Genomic DNA, 18,049 nt, shown 5'->3' with positions numbered 1-18,049 from the left:
GCGTGCGCAAATCACCCTGGGGCGTCAGTATAATTTTTTTCCTCCGTTTTTGGCAAATACATCCTTCATATATGATGTGTTGTGAAATTTCCAATGTTCGATTAATTCACACAAATGTATCAATTTCACTAAGCAGTTTCTCATGATTTTGTGCGTACGGCAGGGTCAGAGCTGCCGTGGAGGTGCGCACATTATCTCGCCAGGTTTTTTTTTTTATAAGTCTCAAACGTTGCTTATAAGTGGCGTACGCTTTCATTATTTTTACATGCGCAGCGTTTATAAATGAGGCCCCTGAAGAATGGTTCCGTTACTTGAAAATGTCTGCACTGACACAAGCACTACTATCTCTCATAATTTCATTTAGCATTTTTTTATGTTTTCTTTGATGTTTATGCACAATTTATGCATAATCAATGTAATCTGTTCATTAGACAGTTTGTTTTCAGTGCATAGATGCATACAAGGTTTTTGACATTCCACCTAGAATGTTTTATAGACTTTATATAACATCAGAGATATTTTATTGGATGCTCTGACACATTGGATGTATTGACAAAAGCACTTACCTCATCAAATTGACATCCTTGACATTTATTTTATTTATCCAGGGTAGCCACACCAAGTCTTGTTCTCATCCACGGGGTTTTTTTTTTTTTTTTTTTTTAAATGGTTTCTTTAATACTCAAGTAGATTTTTACACCAGTAACTTTACTTCTGCATAAGTACCATTTTTCATCAAAGTAACAGTACTTCTACTTAAGTAGATTTTTTTTCTGTTCTCTTTCCACCTTTGCTGCCATCGTATTGTTTTTAAGATGTAGTATAAACTCTTAACCCCCAATGAAACTAGTCACATTGAGCCTCTGCTTCTTAGAATATATTTCTTCGTCCTGTCTATAAACAAAGCACAGACAGAGCATGCAAACTCTACACAAAACTGTAGATTGAAGCAAGGACTTGAGAACATGAATCGTGAGCTGCGCACATTTGGGCTCTGCACCTGAGTCGCACAGTTTGAGCTGGAGCTGAGTACAACGATTGAAAAAATCGCACAGTGTATCCCAGTACATATTTATCACCAACTATTCATATTTTCAATGAGTGGTCCTAATAAATCCAAGCTCATGGGATAGAAACGGTTACCTCCTTTTGATGTGGCTGAGTTTGTACAGTGCATTTCTGTATTAACAAATTATTTATAACCCTTTACCAAATGTTTTGCATTCTGTTGACACATTTTAGTGAATGACTACCTGGTAACAAACCCACAACCAACGGGCTAAAAGGTTCAATCCTTCACCTACTGTAGATATGCGTTCATGGAGCATCATGCATCAGCATGTAGATGTTTTAATGAAAAAGCTAGGGATGTAACGATTCACTCAACTCCCGATACGATTCGATTCACGATACTGGGTTCACGATACGATTCTCTCACGATTTATTTTACAAAATGGGACTGTAGACATGTGATGACTGAAAAATATTCCTTTATTTTTTTTGGTTCAAAACTATAAAAAAACTGTACTGTTTTCCTTTTATTTTTCATTGTCAAAAAATCCCTTGATAATCTATTCAAAACAATGCAATTTAACTAAAAATAAATCTTTAATGAATGAAATAAATAAAGGAATAATACAAATGAAGAAGAAGCCTATTAATTTAAATTCTGGTTCTATAGTAAACAATGCAAAACTGCATAATAGTTCTCTTTCTTTTTAAAAGTGCAACTGAAAATGTATTTTGTGCCTTAACAATTGGACTTAAAAAAAAAACAGTCATTGCACTGTATTTAGGTCAGATATTTGTTTGGACCAGCAGAGTGCGCTGGTAACCCAGTGGTCGGTTGGCATGCAGATATTCTTGCAGTGAAGAAGAGATGCTATGCTAGCAGACAGAGCTAATAGAAAAATGTGACGTTTACAGATATTCACGTAATATTACAGATATTCTTTCGGTGCTAAAGGAGTAAGGAATCATTTATGAATATGTTTAAGAGCAGAAGGCGGCCAGAAAGAAAGTCGTAGCAGATTCCGCCCGCCGCCAACACTTCTGCTGTTTAAAAAAAAGTACTGCGATTCAATTTTCACAGTGTCGATGTGAACAGTGATACCTATGAATCGATTTTTAACTGCCTTACGATTAATCGTTACATCCCTAGAAAAAGCACTTTTGGCAGAGGTCAATTTTGCCATCTTGGAAAACTGAGCTAATAAAACCATTCAGTTCAAAGTAATTCTGTGAGTGCCACGGATGAGTGTACTTGTAAATCAGAATAACTCTGTATAACTGTCTGTCTCCGCCTAATTTGCTGCTCTTCACGTTTCTCTTGTCTTTTGTGATGGCATTTTATGAAATAAAAGAGATGAGGACAAAGCATATGAAGGTTGTTTGGATGCCACTGTCACTCATGGCAAAGAACTATCCAGTCAGAGAATAGTCTGATTACAAACCTCTGACCGCATGCACCTATGTATTTGCTTTCTATAAGCTAAGAGTAAAGAAAAAAACCTGCAGTGCTTCTTTACTATATTGTACTGTATACCGTACCCTACCAGTCAATTGGGGTAGTGGGCAACTGGCGGTTCGGGAGCAAAATGCAGCACTTGATTTACTTTTGTGTGGCCCCCAAAGTAAATATACAACAAGTTACAAAAAAAAAAAAAACAAAATGTCAAAAATAAAAACTCTATGCAAAACAGCCAAAATTCACAGACAATAAAAATACCAAGACAAAAATACATATAAATAACTGATTAATATATTAAATGACAGCAGAATTATATAAAAACAGTTCCAAAAACACAATCTGAGAACAATAATACACAAACTGAAAAATATATAAAGAGACAAAAAAAAAATACAAAAACAAGAAAATATTTAATGACTCCAGAAATGCAACCTTAACACAAAAATATATTAGAATCCAAATGATAATAAAGAAAATAAAAATACATTTAAGAACAACAAAAATACCCAAGGCAACTACAAAAATCACATACAAAACGACAACAAAAAATGAACTCAATCCTTTGTCGTTTTCTTTATTAATGCTCAGACAGGTCATTATTCAAAATGCTGACATGAATGTCAGACTATTACATTTTTGTGGCCCCTACTGCCCCATCTCTGCTGTATGTGCTGTATGAATGTGACCTAACATATTTTCACTATTAATAAATGTTGTCATGGAACAACAACAAAACAACATCGATGACCAATAATTCTGTTTAGGGTTGTTTAGCTTTTTAATAACCAAATTATACATATTTTTTTTTGGTCCTGTTTAATTCTAGACCTTAGAGGTTCATGCTCAGGAGGAAATATAAGTGACCACCTGAACTCATTTGAATAGGGTGCAGGGTAGTTCATCAATGAAGTCGTGGAAAACAAAGTGTTCTTGATAAACAACTTGTTTGGGAGTTTTGTTGTTGATTCTGTTTTCATCACAAGATGATTATCATCGAATAAAGGATTCATGCTGCTAAAAAAAAAAAAAGAAGTTTGGTGAGAAGTTGTCATGTGGAACAAATGACTAAAGATACTGCAACAGTTCTGCACGTCATTGAATACCAACGCACTTTACACAACTATAAATAACAATGTGTGTTTGTTTATTTATTTGTGTATCTGCTTCATTTAAAATAAAAAAAATACTGAACTATAAAATTATCACTTTTTTTATATTCATATTCTACCAGCAATGGTTCCTTGCAGATTTTTGTTATAATTGTCATTTTATTTTGTTTTTTTTAAAGAAGGCATTTACAGAACAAACTACAAATACTTTTTTTTAAACTGATTTATGGTATATTATGACAAACCAATGTCAAACTGCTAAAAACGGTAACATAAATCTTTCAGACAGCATAAAACAAAAGCATTTTGCTGCCAGAAAAGTACTTGTTTATATTACAAGCCTAAACTAGAGTGGCTATAGTATATTACTCAGATATTAATCAGTGTAAAGAATTCTACGATCATGTTTCAGTGTTTTTATTTATTTATTACTTTTGAAAATGAAAACGTTTTTAGGAAGTATGTCGGTCACTTTGTTTGCGTGTGTGTGTCTGTGTACACGATAACTTGAAAAGTTATGAACGAATTTTGATGAAATTTTCAGGAAACGTTGATAATGGGTCAAGGAACAGCTGATTCAATTTTGGCGTTGTTCTAGCTACCAAAAGAAAATATAGATATATATCCCATTTATTTTCCCATCCACACTGTGGAACACCTGTTGATGTCACCAACAGTGATGTCATCAGTGTACAATCATGTACACAGACACACACACACACACACACATACAAACAGACTGACCAACATACTTCTGAAAACCGTTTTCGTTTTGGAACATTGTCTCCGTGGAGACGTACGGATCCGATCGACCGTTTTCGAAAGTCTGCTCTAAACGAGCGTGGGTTCATTTATTTTATTGCTCAGTTTTACAGATACTGTTGCGGTAGTGCCAGAGCTTACTTAGTAACTCTTCTTCTTCTTTCTCTCCAGGGCTGCCTTTGCCCTGACAAAGCCGCTCAAGATGAATATGGTGAAGAGGATCATGGGGCGGCCGAGGCAGGAGGAGTGCAGCCCGCACGACAACGCCCTCGGCCTGATGCACCTGCGACGCCTCTTCTCCGAACTGTGCCACCCGCCACGTCACATGACCCAGAAGGAGCAAGAGGAGAAGCTGTACATGATGCTTCCAGTGTTTAACAGAGTAAGTCACACCTGGAGGCACCTTTATTTACCGTCCTTCATTACAAGTTCTCCTATCGGCGCGATTTATTAGCCACTTTATTTAGAATATCCATCAAATCCAAGATGAGCACTTCAGTTGACTTGTCCAGAAATGGCTGAGTAGTAAAAAAAAGTTTGACAGCCCTGTGGTGCCCATCCAGCTGAAGTGCATTACATTCACCCACTGACAGTAATTTACTTTTTATCCAGAAACACAACGCTGCTAGTGAAGCAGTATCAGGATAAAAATTTATTACAATATGTCACTTTTTTAAGTTCTTCAAACTTTAACCCGTTTTTTTGGTTTTTGTTTAACCTACTTTATTTTAACCATATATTTTATGACCTGATATTTATTAAATGTCACATCCAAATTCACAATTTTTGCAACATTGATGTCTCATAAACATATTTCTGAATATCTATCCTAAATATGTACGGCTAAGATTTACGTTAGCATAAGCATTTTAAACTATTTTCTACTGTGTACTAGAGGTGGTTAATCAGCCTAATTTCTCAATTCAATTCCTATTAGCTTTGATTAGATTTTTTGGATTATTAACAATTATCTATTTGATTTTCAATTATTGCTGATTATTGATCTTTCATTGTTGCTGCAACATGTACATTTTCCTTATGGAGATCAATAAAAGTTTATTCTATTTTATTAAACATCAATCAGCTGCTTAAATATTTAACCTTTCCTTTGAGTAACACCTCACTGCACCTAAAATGTTGAGTAGGTAATTAAATATCCAATATTTGATCTATAATGCCAGGCTTGTATATAAATTTGAAGAAAAAAAAATTGTCAAGTCGATCTTTGGTGATTAATAAAATAATCCGTTTTTTTCCACGACCCCTACAGTCTACTTAGAGGTACAAGGATGGCTGACCCAGAGATTATTATTCAATTCAATTCAACTTTATTTGTATTGCACAAATTACAACAAAGTAATCTCAATTTGCTTATCAAAATATAAAATCCATAATAAGAAATAAAAAAACCCAACAAGATTCACATGAAAGTCACGATATATACCTGTACTTTTTCCACTTATTTATTTTATTTCACTTTTCTTTAAACAAATAAATCACTGAGAGTAGATTCTAATTTGATTCATATTCAACTTGATTGTCACTGCAAATGTCACAGTACATAGCAACGAAATGCAGTTAGCATCCAACCAGTAGTGCATAGGCAGTGATTGGATTTGCAGTGATGACCTGGGAGCAGTTAAGGACAAGGGCCTTGCTTAAAGGCCAGCAACCTTCCGCTTACGAGTCTGCTTTTTAAACCATTAGACCACCACTCCCTAACTTTATTTTCTTCTTCTCTGCATTAGGTGTTTGGAAACGCTCCACCCAGCAGCATGACGGAGAAGTTCTCTGACCTGCTGCAGTTCACCACCCAGGTTTCACGATTAATGGTGACGGAGATCAGAAGGAGAGCCTCCAATAAATCTACAGGTGAGTCCTCCTCCTTTTAACGAATTCCTTAAAATTCATTTATTTCAGCGTTGCATCTATCCACATGGATTATCTACTTCAGTATAGACGAAGTGCATTCACCGAGGACTACTTTTTACAAAGATTTGTAAAAGCCTTTCAGGACCTTTAAAAAGGTTGAAACGTGCTCTAAAGTCTGTTTTAAACCCCATCATAAATAGTAAGTTTATTGACATGTCAGAAAAGTTTTGCACATTACATTATGGGATGTGGAGTCCTGTAGAAGGATGCATAGAAGTGTTTTTACTTGTTACTTCATCATCACGGAGAAATTTAATGTCCAAATTCACTTTCCATCGCACTGCTTTTCTCTAAAAATCTTTTAAGCTTAAAAGAGGAGCTTATTTCTGTAGTTCTATAGTTTTACAGGTTGATATGTGAACTAAGAATGTGCGCTATATCGTTGTTCGGGATATATCGTCAAAAACATTCTCACCGGTAAGAATATGTCATCCCACGATAGAAACAATAAATGCCCATGTTGGAAATTAACGAGGGCCACGGGCCATGTGTCCCTCAATTTAGCCAAGAATGTCCACAAAAACCTTGTTCCACGGGCTAAAATTGCCCACAAGAAATGTTAGCATAATATTAATGTCACTCATCACTATTTTTTAATTATATTTCACGTGTTCACAGACAAAACTGGTCCCATTAGACTAATGTAACCATTGAGATTATTACACCTAAATATACTGAATGATTAAATCATCAACTTGATCTGGTTTAAATATAGGAGATCAGAGAGATATATTTATCAATCATAACTTTATGTATCTCATTATCAGATAAATGAAACATGATTCAGCAGCAGTAAAAACACTAATGAAGTTATTTGTGCCTTTCATGTACTTTTTTTTTTTTTTTAGAAAATAACTTAATTTTAAGTGAGGAAATTAATGAATTACATACAGTAACACTAATAGAGTGACCCACATGCACAAATGTATTCCAGAAAAATATCAGCTCATGAACTCTTTGAGTCAGCAGATATTGTAGCCTTTTTTTTTAATGTGTCTAGTGTTGATGTATTCAGATGTATTTGTGTTTGTAAGGAACCTGTTTACACTTTAAGTTGGGAATTGTTTTATTTGTTTATATATTTTTATTTGATGATAAATACCACAAATTATATTCAAATCATTTTTTTAGTCCATATCAAACATCCCTAATGTGAACCATAACTGGGTTTGGATTTTATATGCTCAAACTGGAATGCAATGTAATGATAAGGTGGTGTTTACTCCATGCCCAAAAGCACTAACTGAGGTATCTTTTATCAAAAAAGACTTATAGAGGTCTGTACACACACACACGCACGCATGCACGCGAACACACACGCACGCACACCTCCTCATCTCATCCTGAGCGTGTGAGATATTGATTTTCCAAAACACTCCACTCCAGCTGGTGACCAAGCCTCTGTAGATTCAATCAGTAGATGAAACACACTCTTTACTGAGTCATCCTGACCCAGAGAGAACACTTTGTAAAGTATTTATCACTTTTGAATATCATTTGTGGGATTTTGTGTGAAAATGGAAATATGATCTTTATATTTAAAATGGCAAAGAAAAAGAAAACATGACATTACAATTGTTGAAGCTATGTAATATATAATACAAATTTCTAGATTTTCTTTTAGGGCGTTCTTTAACACTTTGGAGAACATTTAGAAGACCCAAAAATGGTCTTGGTTTTGTGAGTTTCAGCTTCTATAAGAAGTAAAGAGGCTTCGTTTTTAAATTAGTAAAACTAGGGATGTCCTGATACAACTTTTTCATTTCTGATATGATACCGATATTGCAGCCTTGCGTGTCGACTTATTTTGTAGTGTGGAATGTTAGAAAAGGCTTGATCATGTGATGTTACTCAAACAGAGAATAGCCAACAACAGTAGGTATGAGAAAAACTGACCCATTTGTTATTAACCAATTGGTTACATACATTTTAACCTTCAACACAGTATCTGCAGTATTCTACGATTTAATACAATAAAAAAGGAATGAATAGGGAAAAGAAAAAGGAAATTCGGAAATTTGAATCTGATATTCATTTTCAGGCTGATATCGGACCAATATCCGATATCGTATTGTGACACCCCTAAGTAAAATTGAGAATTGGAAGAAGTACCACCCAGGGCCATTGCATGTGAAGGGGCTAAATAAGTCATTTGAATATTAGGATTAGTTTTACCTTAATTTAATATGACCATGGTCAGTTTGGTTGACATATGTTAAGGTATTTACTAAGGGTCTAAGAAAAAAATCGATTTTGCAATATATCACAATATTATACCGTGAGATTATTCTATCAATCCAAAAAATAGATTTTTTTAAATCACGTTTTTTATGAAGAAAACAACATTTAATTGCACCAAACGTATGCATAGCACGTAAACACCCGGGCACTAGGTGTCAGTGAACCACATCAGACCTTGTTAAACTACCTCACTCCTCAATGTATTTTAGCTTCAAAAGTTAATTGCACTTTATATTCATAAAACAAACTGGATTACTTATTTTTAAGAATTTAAGAACCTAACACAATCTGTTGAAGAAGCAGCAGTTAAACTTTAATAAAAAATGTGATTTGACAGTTTGATAAACATAGCACTTTTTTATATTGGTACTTGAATTACAGTTAGTTACCTATTACTTGTTTTCACAAGTTTATAAAATAATTTGTATTTAATACCATTTTGTACCTTTAAAAGTGAAATTTGTAGTTATTGATATCGTGATATATCATATTGTTCAGTATTGGGATATATCATATCATGACAGTGAATCTATCCATTAGATTCATGACAATGGACACCCCTAATATTTACATAGTATTTACACAGATCCCCGTCTTTGTAAAGCAAGGTGTTGGCCAAGGTTTTAAGGTGGTTAATATTATTTACTGGCCATTAACTTATAGCATTTGCTTCATAATTATATAATATACAATGTGCAGTTCTAACTTTTATTAGCTCTTTATTTCTTGTTATTTATAATTCCCTTTGTGCTTTTACTTTTTCAGAGGCAGCCAGTCGAGCCATCGTCCAGTTTCTAGAGGTGAACCAGAGTGAGGAGGCAAGTCGTGGGTGGATGCTCCTGACCACCATCAACCTGCTGGCTTCCTCTGGACAGGTGGGTGCACGGAAACTCTCTATACTTCGACTTCACTGAGGTGTACTGCTAATAGTTTTGGTATTATTTTTTACATCTCTTATGCCTCAGTGGTATTGCCTATCCAACTTTGAGGACATCAAAATGTACACAACATTAAAACAGTTTAAAAGCAGCTATAAACAAACTTTTTTGATCAGCTATAGTGAACTGGACAGTTAATTTTATTTAAATTTCATTTCATTTAATTTTATTTGCTAAGCAGGAAAGATTTAAAACCAAATCGGGTCTTGCTCAGTACAAACAGATTTTCAGCAGGTTCCTGCTCTGCAGAACACATAACAGCATTCAACAGACAGTGAGGCCGATGGGCAGTCAGATGGAAGTAGAGCTTAACCTAATGGCTCAGGGCATAGTCCTCTGATAGAGCAGTGCAATGGCGGGTCCAACCAGGAAGCCTGTGGTGGATCTTGTAAGCTCTGTTGTAGAGTCTCGCCACAGGTTCAAGTATTTCCTTAGTTGTGAGCGTTCAAACTGGGAGACAGTAGGACAAGGTAGAAAGTATACCTCTGTGTTTGGGCCAGATACAAAAATCACTATCATCTGCATAGAGCAGCATTTGTGAGTGGTTTACTGCATGTGGGAGATCATTTACAGTATGAGGAACAGCAGGGGGCCCAGAAACCTGCCTTGTGGTACTCCCATTGAGCAGCCCAGTGGCCTAGATTTTACTGACCCTATCTTCACAAATTGAGTTCTGTCCTTTAGGTAAGAATTTATTAAATCTATGGCATGTGACGATACATTTTCAGAGAGTGAAGTTTATTTTGTAGAAATAGGTGATGGATCGTGTCGAAAGCTTTGTGGAAATGTATATACACTGCTCCCATGGGGTGCCCCTTGTTTAGGGAAGCCTGTATTTGTTCAGTGAACAAGAGCAATGTGGACTTGGTCGACTGTTGGGGTTGGAAATCATAATGTTTTCCTCTTTTAAAAAAAGGCAAAGAGCAGCAAAACAAATTAATAATAATAAAGAAGAAGAGCACTAATAATAATGATTATAAACACACACACGCAGAAAACAAGGAGGTTGTAAAGTAAACTGAATAAAAGGTGCAAATGAATGATAAGGTGCCAAATGCTTATGTATAAGTTAAACATATTAAGATTAAAAATAAAATAAAAAAGTATATATACATATGTAAACATATTTTATGTAAAATGTATTATTAATGATTGTATGGTTTTATGAATCAGGTATGTTTTTTAGATTATGAAATGTTATGATGGTGTAGCCCCTCTTTTGACTTTTTCTCGATTACATATACTGTTTGTTTTGTGCTTGTTTGAGATAAATGATGTTTGAGATCCGTCCGGTCATGTAACTTTGCTCTGATCAGTGCATGCAAAATAGGCAGATTAGGACAGAAAGTGTCCTATTGATCTGAGTTAATACAGCTACACAGACTGTAAATCAGTCTGCATTCTTTGAAGATGAACTACTGACCATAATCCAGCACAGGTCTCAGCAGCGCTGTGTCACGCACACTCTCATATGTCACCATCAGTGATCATATGTACGCATCTGATCTGCTGATTCTGGCCTGACATCAATACGACACAAGACTTTGATGGTTAAGACATGGACTGAAAGGAGATCAGTAGAGCAGTGAGTCTGAAGCAGTATCGATCCATGGTCATATCCATCTCTGCGCATAATGAGCCTCTCTCTCTCTCTCTCTCCCTCCCCCTCTCTCCCCCCTTTTTTTACCAAGCCTTTTTTTTTCCATCTCCGCTGTGTTTTCTGTCCACATTTGCGGCAGCGATGATGTCTGCGTGTGTGTTTGCACCTCCTTCTCAGTCATGGTATTTTCTGGTACTAAAACTATCACCGCAAACAGTTTCTTGAATCGCATTGCGTCCCCTGCATTATTTTATTTGCATTCACTCCTCCCATATTTTTGCTCCCCCCTGGGAGATCCTCCTACTATGCATATTCATTAGAGGGAAACGCGCTAAATGGAATGAGGGCGTATTTGGAAGCGTCTCAGCGGCGCACACCTGATTCCTTGGGCTTTGTAAGCCCTATTAGCACGTGGAGTGACATTTGAACACGTTTTAATACCACTAAACCTTTTATGAATCCACCCCTCTGTGCGGTGAATGAATACGGGTTTCTGTCTGTGCTTTCTAATCAGAAAATAAACCCGCTGTATAAATCCAAGCAATTACATCTGTTTGTTCATCTGTGACTCAGATCACACCCACGTTAAAAACAAGCTGTTTAGGCTTCTTTTCTTTTCAACATTGTTTCTCAAACTTGTCTTGAAGTTACCTTTTTAGCTCATCACTTAACTGGCTGGTATTCAGCATTTTGTGCTTGGCTGCCTTTTCCTACATTTTAATAAGCTTTTTGTTTTTGTCTGTGCTCACCTTTTTTATGGTCAGCGAGCTTCTTTTGAGCTCCTCAGCCAGCATTCCTCTAAAGGTTTTGTGGGTTATGTTGCTGTCTGATGGCCGGCTGCTCTTTCTGCTCTGCTGCACAGCACAAATGCCGTTTTAAGTCACGTCTGTTTTCAGACCTGCGAGGAGCTTTTCTCTTGATTTTATTAAAGCACATTAAAATTCCACTCATTTATGACTTAGTGTTGAAGCTCCAGCTGAATGTTGTTAGTGCTTCATGTTCCATGTTGAGGTTAATTTAAGCTGAGGTCATCTTGTCATTGATTTGCTTTTGTCATCTTCCCAGCAAACAAAAAAATAGAGATCATCAGGCTGATGGTAAATTGTATTGCATCGTTATAGAAATCTGACAACAAGGGAGATGGATTCAAGTTTATTTAGTAACAATAAACAAAGAGAAATAAAACCTAACTAAGATAAAGGATATGAAAAATGATAAACAGCAGCACTTACCTTTGATTATCAACAATGCGGCTTTATGCAATAAATAAAAACTGCCCGTTTTAGTAAAGTCGTCAGGTTTAAATAATAAACACCTTCCACTGAGAATCATCAGGGGAAAAACTATATAATTTTTTAGTTCAAAGTTTCCAGAAGGTTTATTGCTGTTCATAAAAAGCCCACTTGTGTTTTTCTTTGTAATTTTATTTGAAGTGTAGTGTTTCTACAGCGACTGTTAAGCCAAAAGGAATTTGAACAGCTTCAGATCGCCGTGTTATTGACTTTAATGTCTCACAGCCTGAAAGCAAAGAATTTTTAGTATCCAATGTAATTGAGGCTGTTGTTGGTATAAAAATGAGAATAGAATACTTTATTTAACTTTGTTTTACTTTTGAGAGCATTCATCCATCTGCTTTCCCAGCTTATTCTGTTTAGGGTTGCAGGGTGCCTGAAGGCAAGGCAGGTTGCAGAGCTAATACTCATTTATAGCATTACCTTCACAGTCACACATTTACTCCTACACTGAATATTTAGTCATCAGTAAACACATTTTAAGCTTTGGGAGGAGACTCAGCAATGATATTAAGTCTAATTTGAACGACTGAGGCCCAAACCTTAAAACTGTGGGCCTGCTTTGATGAAAATGTTACCAAAGTGCGGCACAAATCCACTCTAAAACAACCCAAGAAGGTAATGCAATGGCACAATGTCGAACCTGATGTGCATGCACAAATGCTGCATAATCTAATGATGCAAATTCAATGGAAAATATTGGCTCTAATTGGGAATGAGAGGGAAATGATTAAAAGAATGAGCTGACACACACACACACACACACACACACACACACACACACACACACACACACACACACACACACACACACACACACACACGTTACTTTGACCCTAAGGGGACGCGACCTTGACCCAAGTGTTAATTGACCTCCAATTTATCTAAAATAATCTGTTAACACACACACTAGTGTAATTGAGGGCATGATTGCTTGGAACAGACATGGGCACCTGGTGGCCTGGGGGTACACATGTGGCCCTCAGTATAATTTTGTGCATCCCCCAAAGTAAAAGCACAAAATGACTCCAAAAACAGACAATATGACAAAAAAAAATTTGGACAAAACAACAGAAAAAAGAAATGCAAAATGAGAACAAAAATACACAAAATTACAGAAAAATATACAAAACGACAACAAAACCAAACATATCTCTTTGTTGTTTACTGCATTAATGCTCAGATTGGTCATTTTACTTAATGCTAACATGAATCAATGGATGCATGGATTATTTTCTCTCAATAATGACAGTTTGTGTATCAAATTTAAAACGAAACCTGAGGTCACTCGAGTTGGCTCAGATTAACTTTTGTTTTCTCCAAAAGCTGTTTGTTGTGCATTTGTAGGTGTAAAAGAGGTTCGGGGCCTCTACAGGGTGCGCGGAATAGAGCCGGCGACACTATGGGAGTGTGACTCCGGTTAGAGAGTCACGAAGGCAGTTCTGGATTTATAAAGGCTTTAATTGGAAGAACGTGGTTCTGTAAACACAATGCAGCAGTATAAAGCATATCAGTAATTTAACACATATATGAATAAAGCTGCATAAGTATTAACACACACAAAGCATCATAAAAGCACTTAACTCACAAGCAAACAATCATATAATGCAAATATAATGACCATGGGTGGCAATAATCAACATAAGCAATTAGCAAGAGAAATAATAACATAAATCAGAAATTAACCCTCTTCAATGCAAGCTAACAGCAATGTAAGGAAAGTATAGCTAACATAACCAGGATGCATGAGTTAGCAACTATCACAAAGCAGCTAACATGTAAACTCAAATATCCTCCAAGATGCATTGTCATGAGTTATAACATGAATCAGCCATTACTTACATTTCTCATGTACACACATCTTCCATGGAACAGGAGAGAAACACACACATGCAGCACTGCAGCTGGTCAACATGCAACACACTCTGCTCATGCATGCAGCAGGAAGAACTCTGCCAAAATATGTTCCCCTTAAAGGGCTAGTAACAACATAACTGAAAGTGAAACTAAACACTTATATAACAGGGCTTTCCTACACAGCCGCCCCCAAAAGTCTACTTTAGACCTTTTGAACATAAACAGGAAAGCATGTTAAGGTTCCTCCGCATCTGGGAGATTTGGGAGCAGCACCAGTCTGGACACAGGGCGCACGTATGTTTTATCTTTCACCTGCACAGCCACAGTACGGATACGATTGTCAGCTCCAGGATACGTCTGTGTGACCTTCCCAACTGGCCAGAGTGCTCGAGGAAGCCGCGGGTCAACAATGAGGACCACCTTACCGGCTGAAAGCCCCTCGCCATCTTTCCTCCACTTCTGTCTCTCTTGTAGACCTGGCAAGTAGTGGCGGATGAAGGTAGACCAAAAGTGATCTGCCAGCACCTGACTATGTTTCCAGCGACGTGTTCCAAGGAGGTCAGTAGAGTCATAAACAGCTTGTGGTAGAGATGAGTCCCGACGTCCCATTAGGAGAATGTTTGGGGTAACGGGATCTGGATCTGCCACGTCTGAGGAGAGATAACCCAGAGGTTTTGCATTCATGATGCCTTCGACTTCAATGAGAACTGTACGAAGAACAGTCTCAGACACTGTCTGATCTCCAAGAATGACCTTGAGGGCAGTCTTAACGGACTTAACTTCCCTCTCCCAAGTACCGCCGAAATGAGGTGCTGCAGGTGGGTTAAAACGGAAGGTAATTCGTTGCTTGGCCAACTGCTCCTTCAGTTGTGGTGCCATCTCAGCGAGGGCATCCTGCAATTCTCGATTTCCACCGACGAAGTTTGTGCCATTGTCACAAAGGAGCTCAAATGGTGTGCCACGACGTGAAACGAAGCGTCGCAATGACATCAAGAAGGCATCCGATTCCAGACCTTCGAGAATGTCAAGATGTACACAGCGCGTAGTCATGCACTTGTACAGGATTCCCCACCTCTTCTCATTTCGGCGCCCTATCTTAATGTGGAATGGCCCGAAGCAGTCCACTCCTGTAGAGTAGAAAGGGGGCTTGTAGAGGCGTAAACGAGAGGATGGGAGGTCAGCCATTTTGGGCACAATAGGTTTAGCTCGCCACAGCTGACAATCTCTGCAAGAATGTTGATGCTTGCGGATCGCTTCCCTTCCTCGCAGAATCCAGAACTTACGTCGTAACTCAGCCAGGACTCGCTCTGGTCCAGGGTGTAGAAGAACACAGTCATAGTCTTGAATGAGCAGTTTTGTAAGGGAGTGATGCGGATCCAGGACGATTGGATGAATCGCATCAATCTCCAGGTTTTCGGCTCTGCGAAGTCGACCGCCAACCCGGAGAAGACCTGTAACTTCATCATACTCCGGAGACAGAGAACCTAAGCGACTGTCCAATGGAAGTGGCCGGTTGGACTGGAGGGCCTTGATCTCATCAGGGAATGAACTTAGCTGAGCCTTGATGAGAAGTGCTGTCTCAGCGGCAAGGTAATCAGATGCTTCACAGGGGGGATTTGTAGTTTGTGGGTCGGCCGCCCCGTGAAGGGACCTGGCTGTGGCTTCTATGAGTTCTCGCCATGAAGTAAAATCTTCGACGGCAGGGAGCTGGGCTTCAGGGAGAATAATCACATTACCGACCATAACTGATTTCTTTAGCTCAACTTCATCGGACTCAGGATTAACAGAAGGCATGGTGGGCCAATAGTCCTCTAGTAAGTGAAGAAATCCTGGACCTTGATGCCATCGATGCGGATTTGCCAGCTCAGGTAGGGTCAAACCTCGAGTGATATCATCTGCCGGGTTGGCTGCAGAGCTCACATATCTCCAGCTATCAGGCTCAGTCAGGTTCTGGATCTCGTTGCAGTAAACTTCTGCCCTCCTCTCTGGGTCCTTGGCAAGCCTGCCCTCTATGCAATGAAGACAGGGTAGCACGGCGTCCTTTGTCCCTTGAATCAGTGTAACATTAACTTGCCTCAGCAAGGGGGTATCTTGTTGCTGTACACCATCAACCTTGACTCTGGTGGTGGATGTTTGGAGCATGGCCATCGCTTTCTGATCCTGCTTGGAGCGGATGACTGCTTTCTCGCTACTATAAGGGAATACGTCAACTTGCCAGAGGTGCCCAACATTCATGAAGAGCTTGGTAGCAGGAGAAACAGTGGAGATGCGGAAACATTGTGAGGTTGATGTAGGCTGGACTAGGCTGTTAGGACCCTGGAGTGACCAACCTAGTTGGGTACAGACACCAATAGGACCACCTGGTGGACCTGCACGGACTGGCTGAATGGGGACTAGGAGGTGTGGCATATCTGAACCTATCAGGAGCAGTGGGTGAATGCGGTCAATCGGCTGTAGGGGCAAACCGCTGAGGTGCTTGTACCTTTGCTGTAGTGCAGCTACTGGGTAAGAGTGTTCGGCAAGGTTCAGACCTTCGGCAGTGAAGGCCTGGTGGATCCGGTACTTCTTGGAGGGCATGCACGTTGGAGAAAGGTCAAAGGAGACAGAACTGCCCTGGAGCTTTCCAACATTCTGATGGATTGTCTGTAAGTAAAGTGTCTCTGGTTGTTCACAAAGGTTTAGTTGCCGCACTGCTTGAGGGAGAATGATACTTCTTTCTGAGCCGTCGTCTAGGACAGCATAGGTCTCTAAAGCTCGGTCACCATTCCTTAGGATAACTTTGACAACCTTTAACATCACATGTTGTGATCGGTTGGGTCGATCGAGATAGATCCTTGCAGTTGGTGTGGTTATCATATTGACGTTGGTTTGGATCTGCTGGATGGAGTCATGCAGAATGGTCAGGTGCAGTTCTTTGCATGTTTTGCAGGGGCGCTTCAAGTTACAGTCATGTGCAGCATGATTACGACCACACTTGAGGCACCGGTTTCCATCTCTGATCCATTTCACGATTTCACTGGTGGACAGCTTCTTGAAGTTCTCACAGCTACTTAAGAAGTGGTCTTTGTTCTCACAGTGAGGACAATATGGCTTGGACTTGAAGGTGGCTTTCGAACGAGCAATTTCTGATACACTAGGGGGCTCTCCAGCATTAAAAAAGATAGTTGTGGTCTTCTCCTTATGGTGGGGGATAATGTCCTTCTTGACCGGTTTAGTTGTCTCGTGCTGGTAGAGTGCTGCAGCTCGACTGGAGAGACGCTTAGCTTGTGACTTCATCTGAAGCCAGGCTGCCAGGTCTGGCAATGTGTAGGTCATATCGAACCCTGTTCGAAGGATTCCACGGTTCAGACAATACTCGATAAAACTGTCTCTGAAGGATGGGGGCATTTTACTCAAAAGGCGATCCACGTGAGATCCACACCTCAACTCAAAACCATTTGGTCCTTCAAGTGTCCCAAGCATGCCCACAAGACACTGGATGGAGAGGGCAAATGAGTCAAAAGCCTCAGAGTCACTGAACTTGATAGCAGGCGAGTTGAGTATAGCACCTAGCTCTGACTGGACGAGCTGCCTTGGTTGGCCGTACTTATCTTGCAATGCCTGTAGTGCAGCAGTGTAGGGTTGTGTGTCGTACATATATGCCTTAGCTAGGTGTAAAGCACTGGGTAGCTTCAAGTGGCCAAGAAGCACTTGGTACTTATATTGTTCATTCAGGTGTCCATGACTGCCCATCAGATTATCCAGGGCCATCTTGAGAAGGGCAAAGTCACTCTCGCGGTCCCGTTCGAATACTGGCAGTATTGGCTGGGGAATACCATTAGGAGAGGTGATCAATGTCTCAAAACCTG

At 38.9% G+C, this 18,049-nt stretch overlaps 1 protein-coding gene across 7 annotated transcripts in view; it reads left to right on the top strand.

The window, feature by feature from the left end:
- wdfy3 (WD repeat and FYVE domain containing 3) overlaps positions 1-18,049 on the top strand; it is a 105,514-nt gene that overhangs the window by 15,006 nt on the left and 72,459 nt on the right. For all 7 annotated transcript variants that reach the window (XM_028456401.1, XM_028456402.1, XM_028456403.1 and 4 more), the window contains exons 2-4: positions 4,513-4,723; positions 6,090-6,213; positions 9,280-9,389. In XM_028456401.1, the coding sequence (XP_028312202.1) occupies positions 4,544-4,723; positions 6,090-6,213; positions 9,280-9,389 (414 nt within the window). In that variant the 5' untranslated portion in view covers positions 4,513-4,543. The remainder of the gene's footprint in view (positions 1-4,512; positions 4,724-6,089; positions 6,214-9,279; positions 9,390-18,049) is intronic.

Source organism: Gouania willdenowi, chromosome 9 (genome assembly GCF_900634775.1).
Source record: "Gouania willdenowi chromosome 9, fGouWil2.1, whole genome shotgun sequence".
NCBI classification, from domain to species: domain Eukaryota; kingdom Metazoa; phylum Chordata; class Actinopteri; order Blenniiformes; family Gobiesocidae; genus Gouania; species Gouania willdenowi.
Note: the sequence above shows the minus strand (reverse complement) of the source record. Positions and strands in the feature narration are given on the sequence as shown.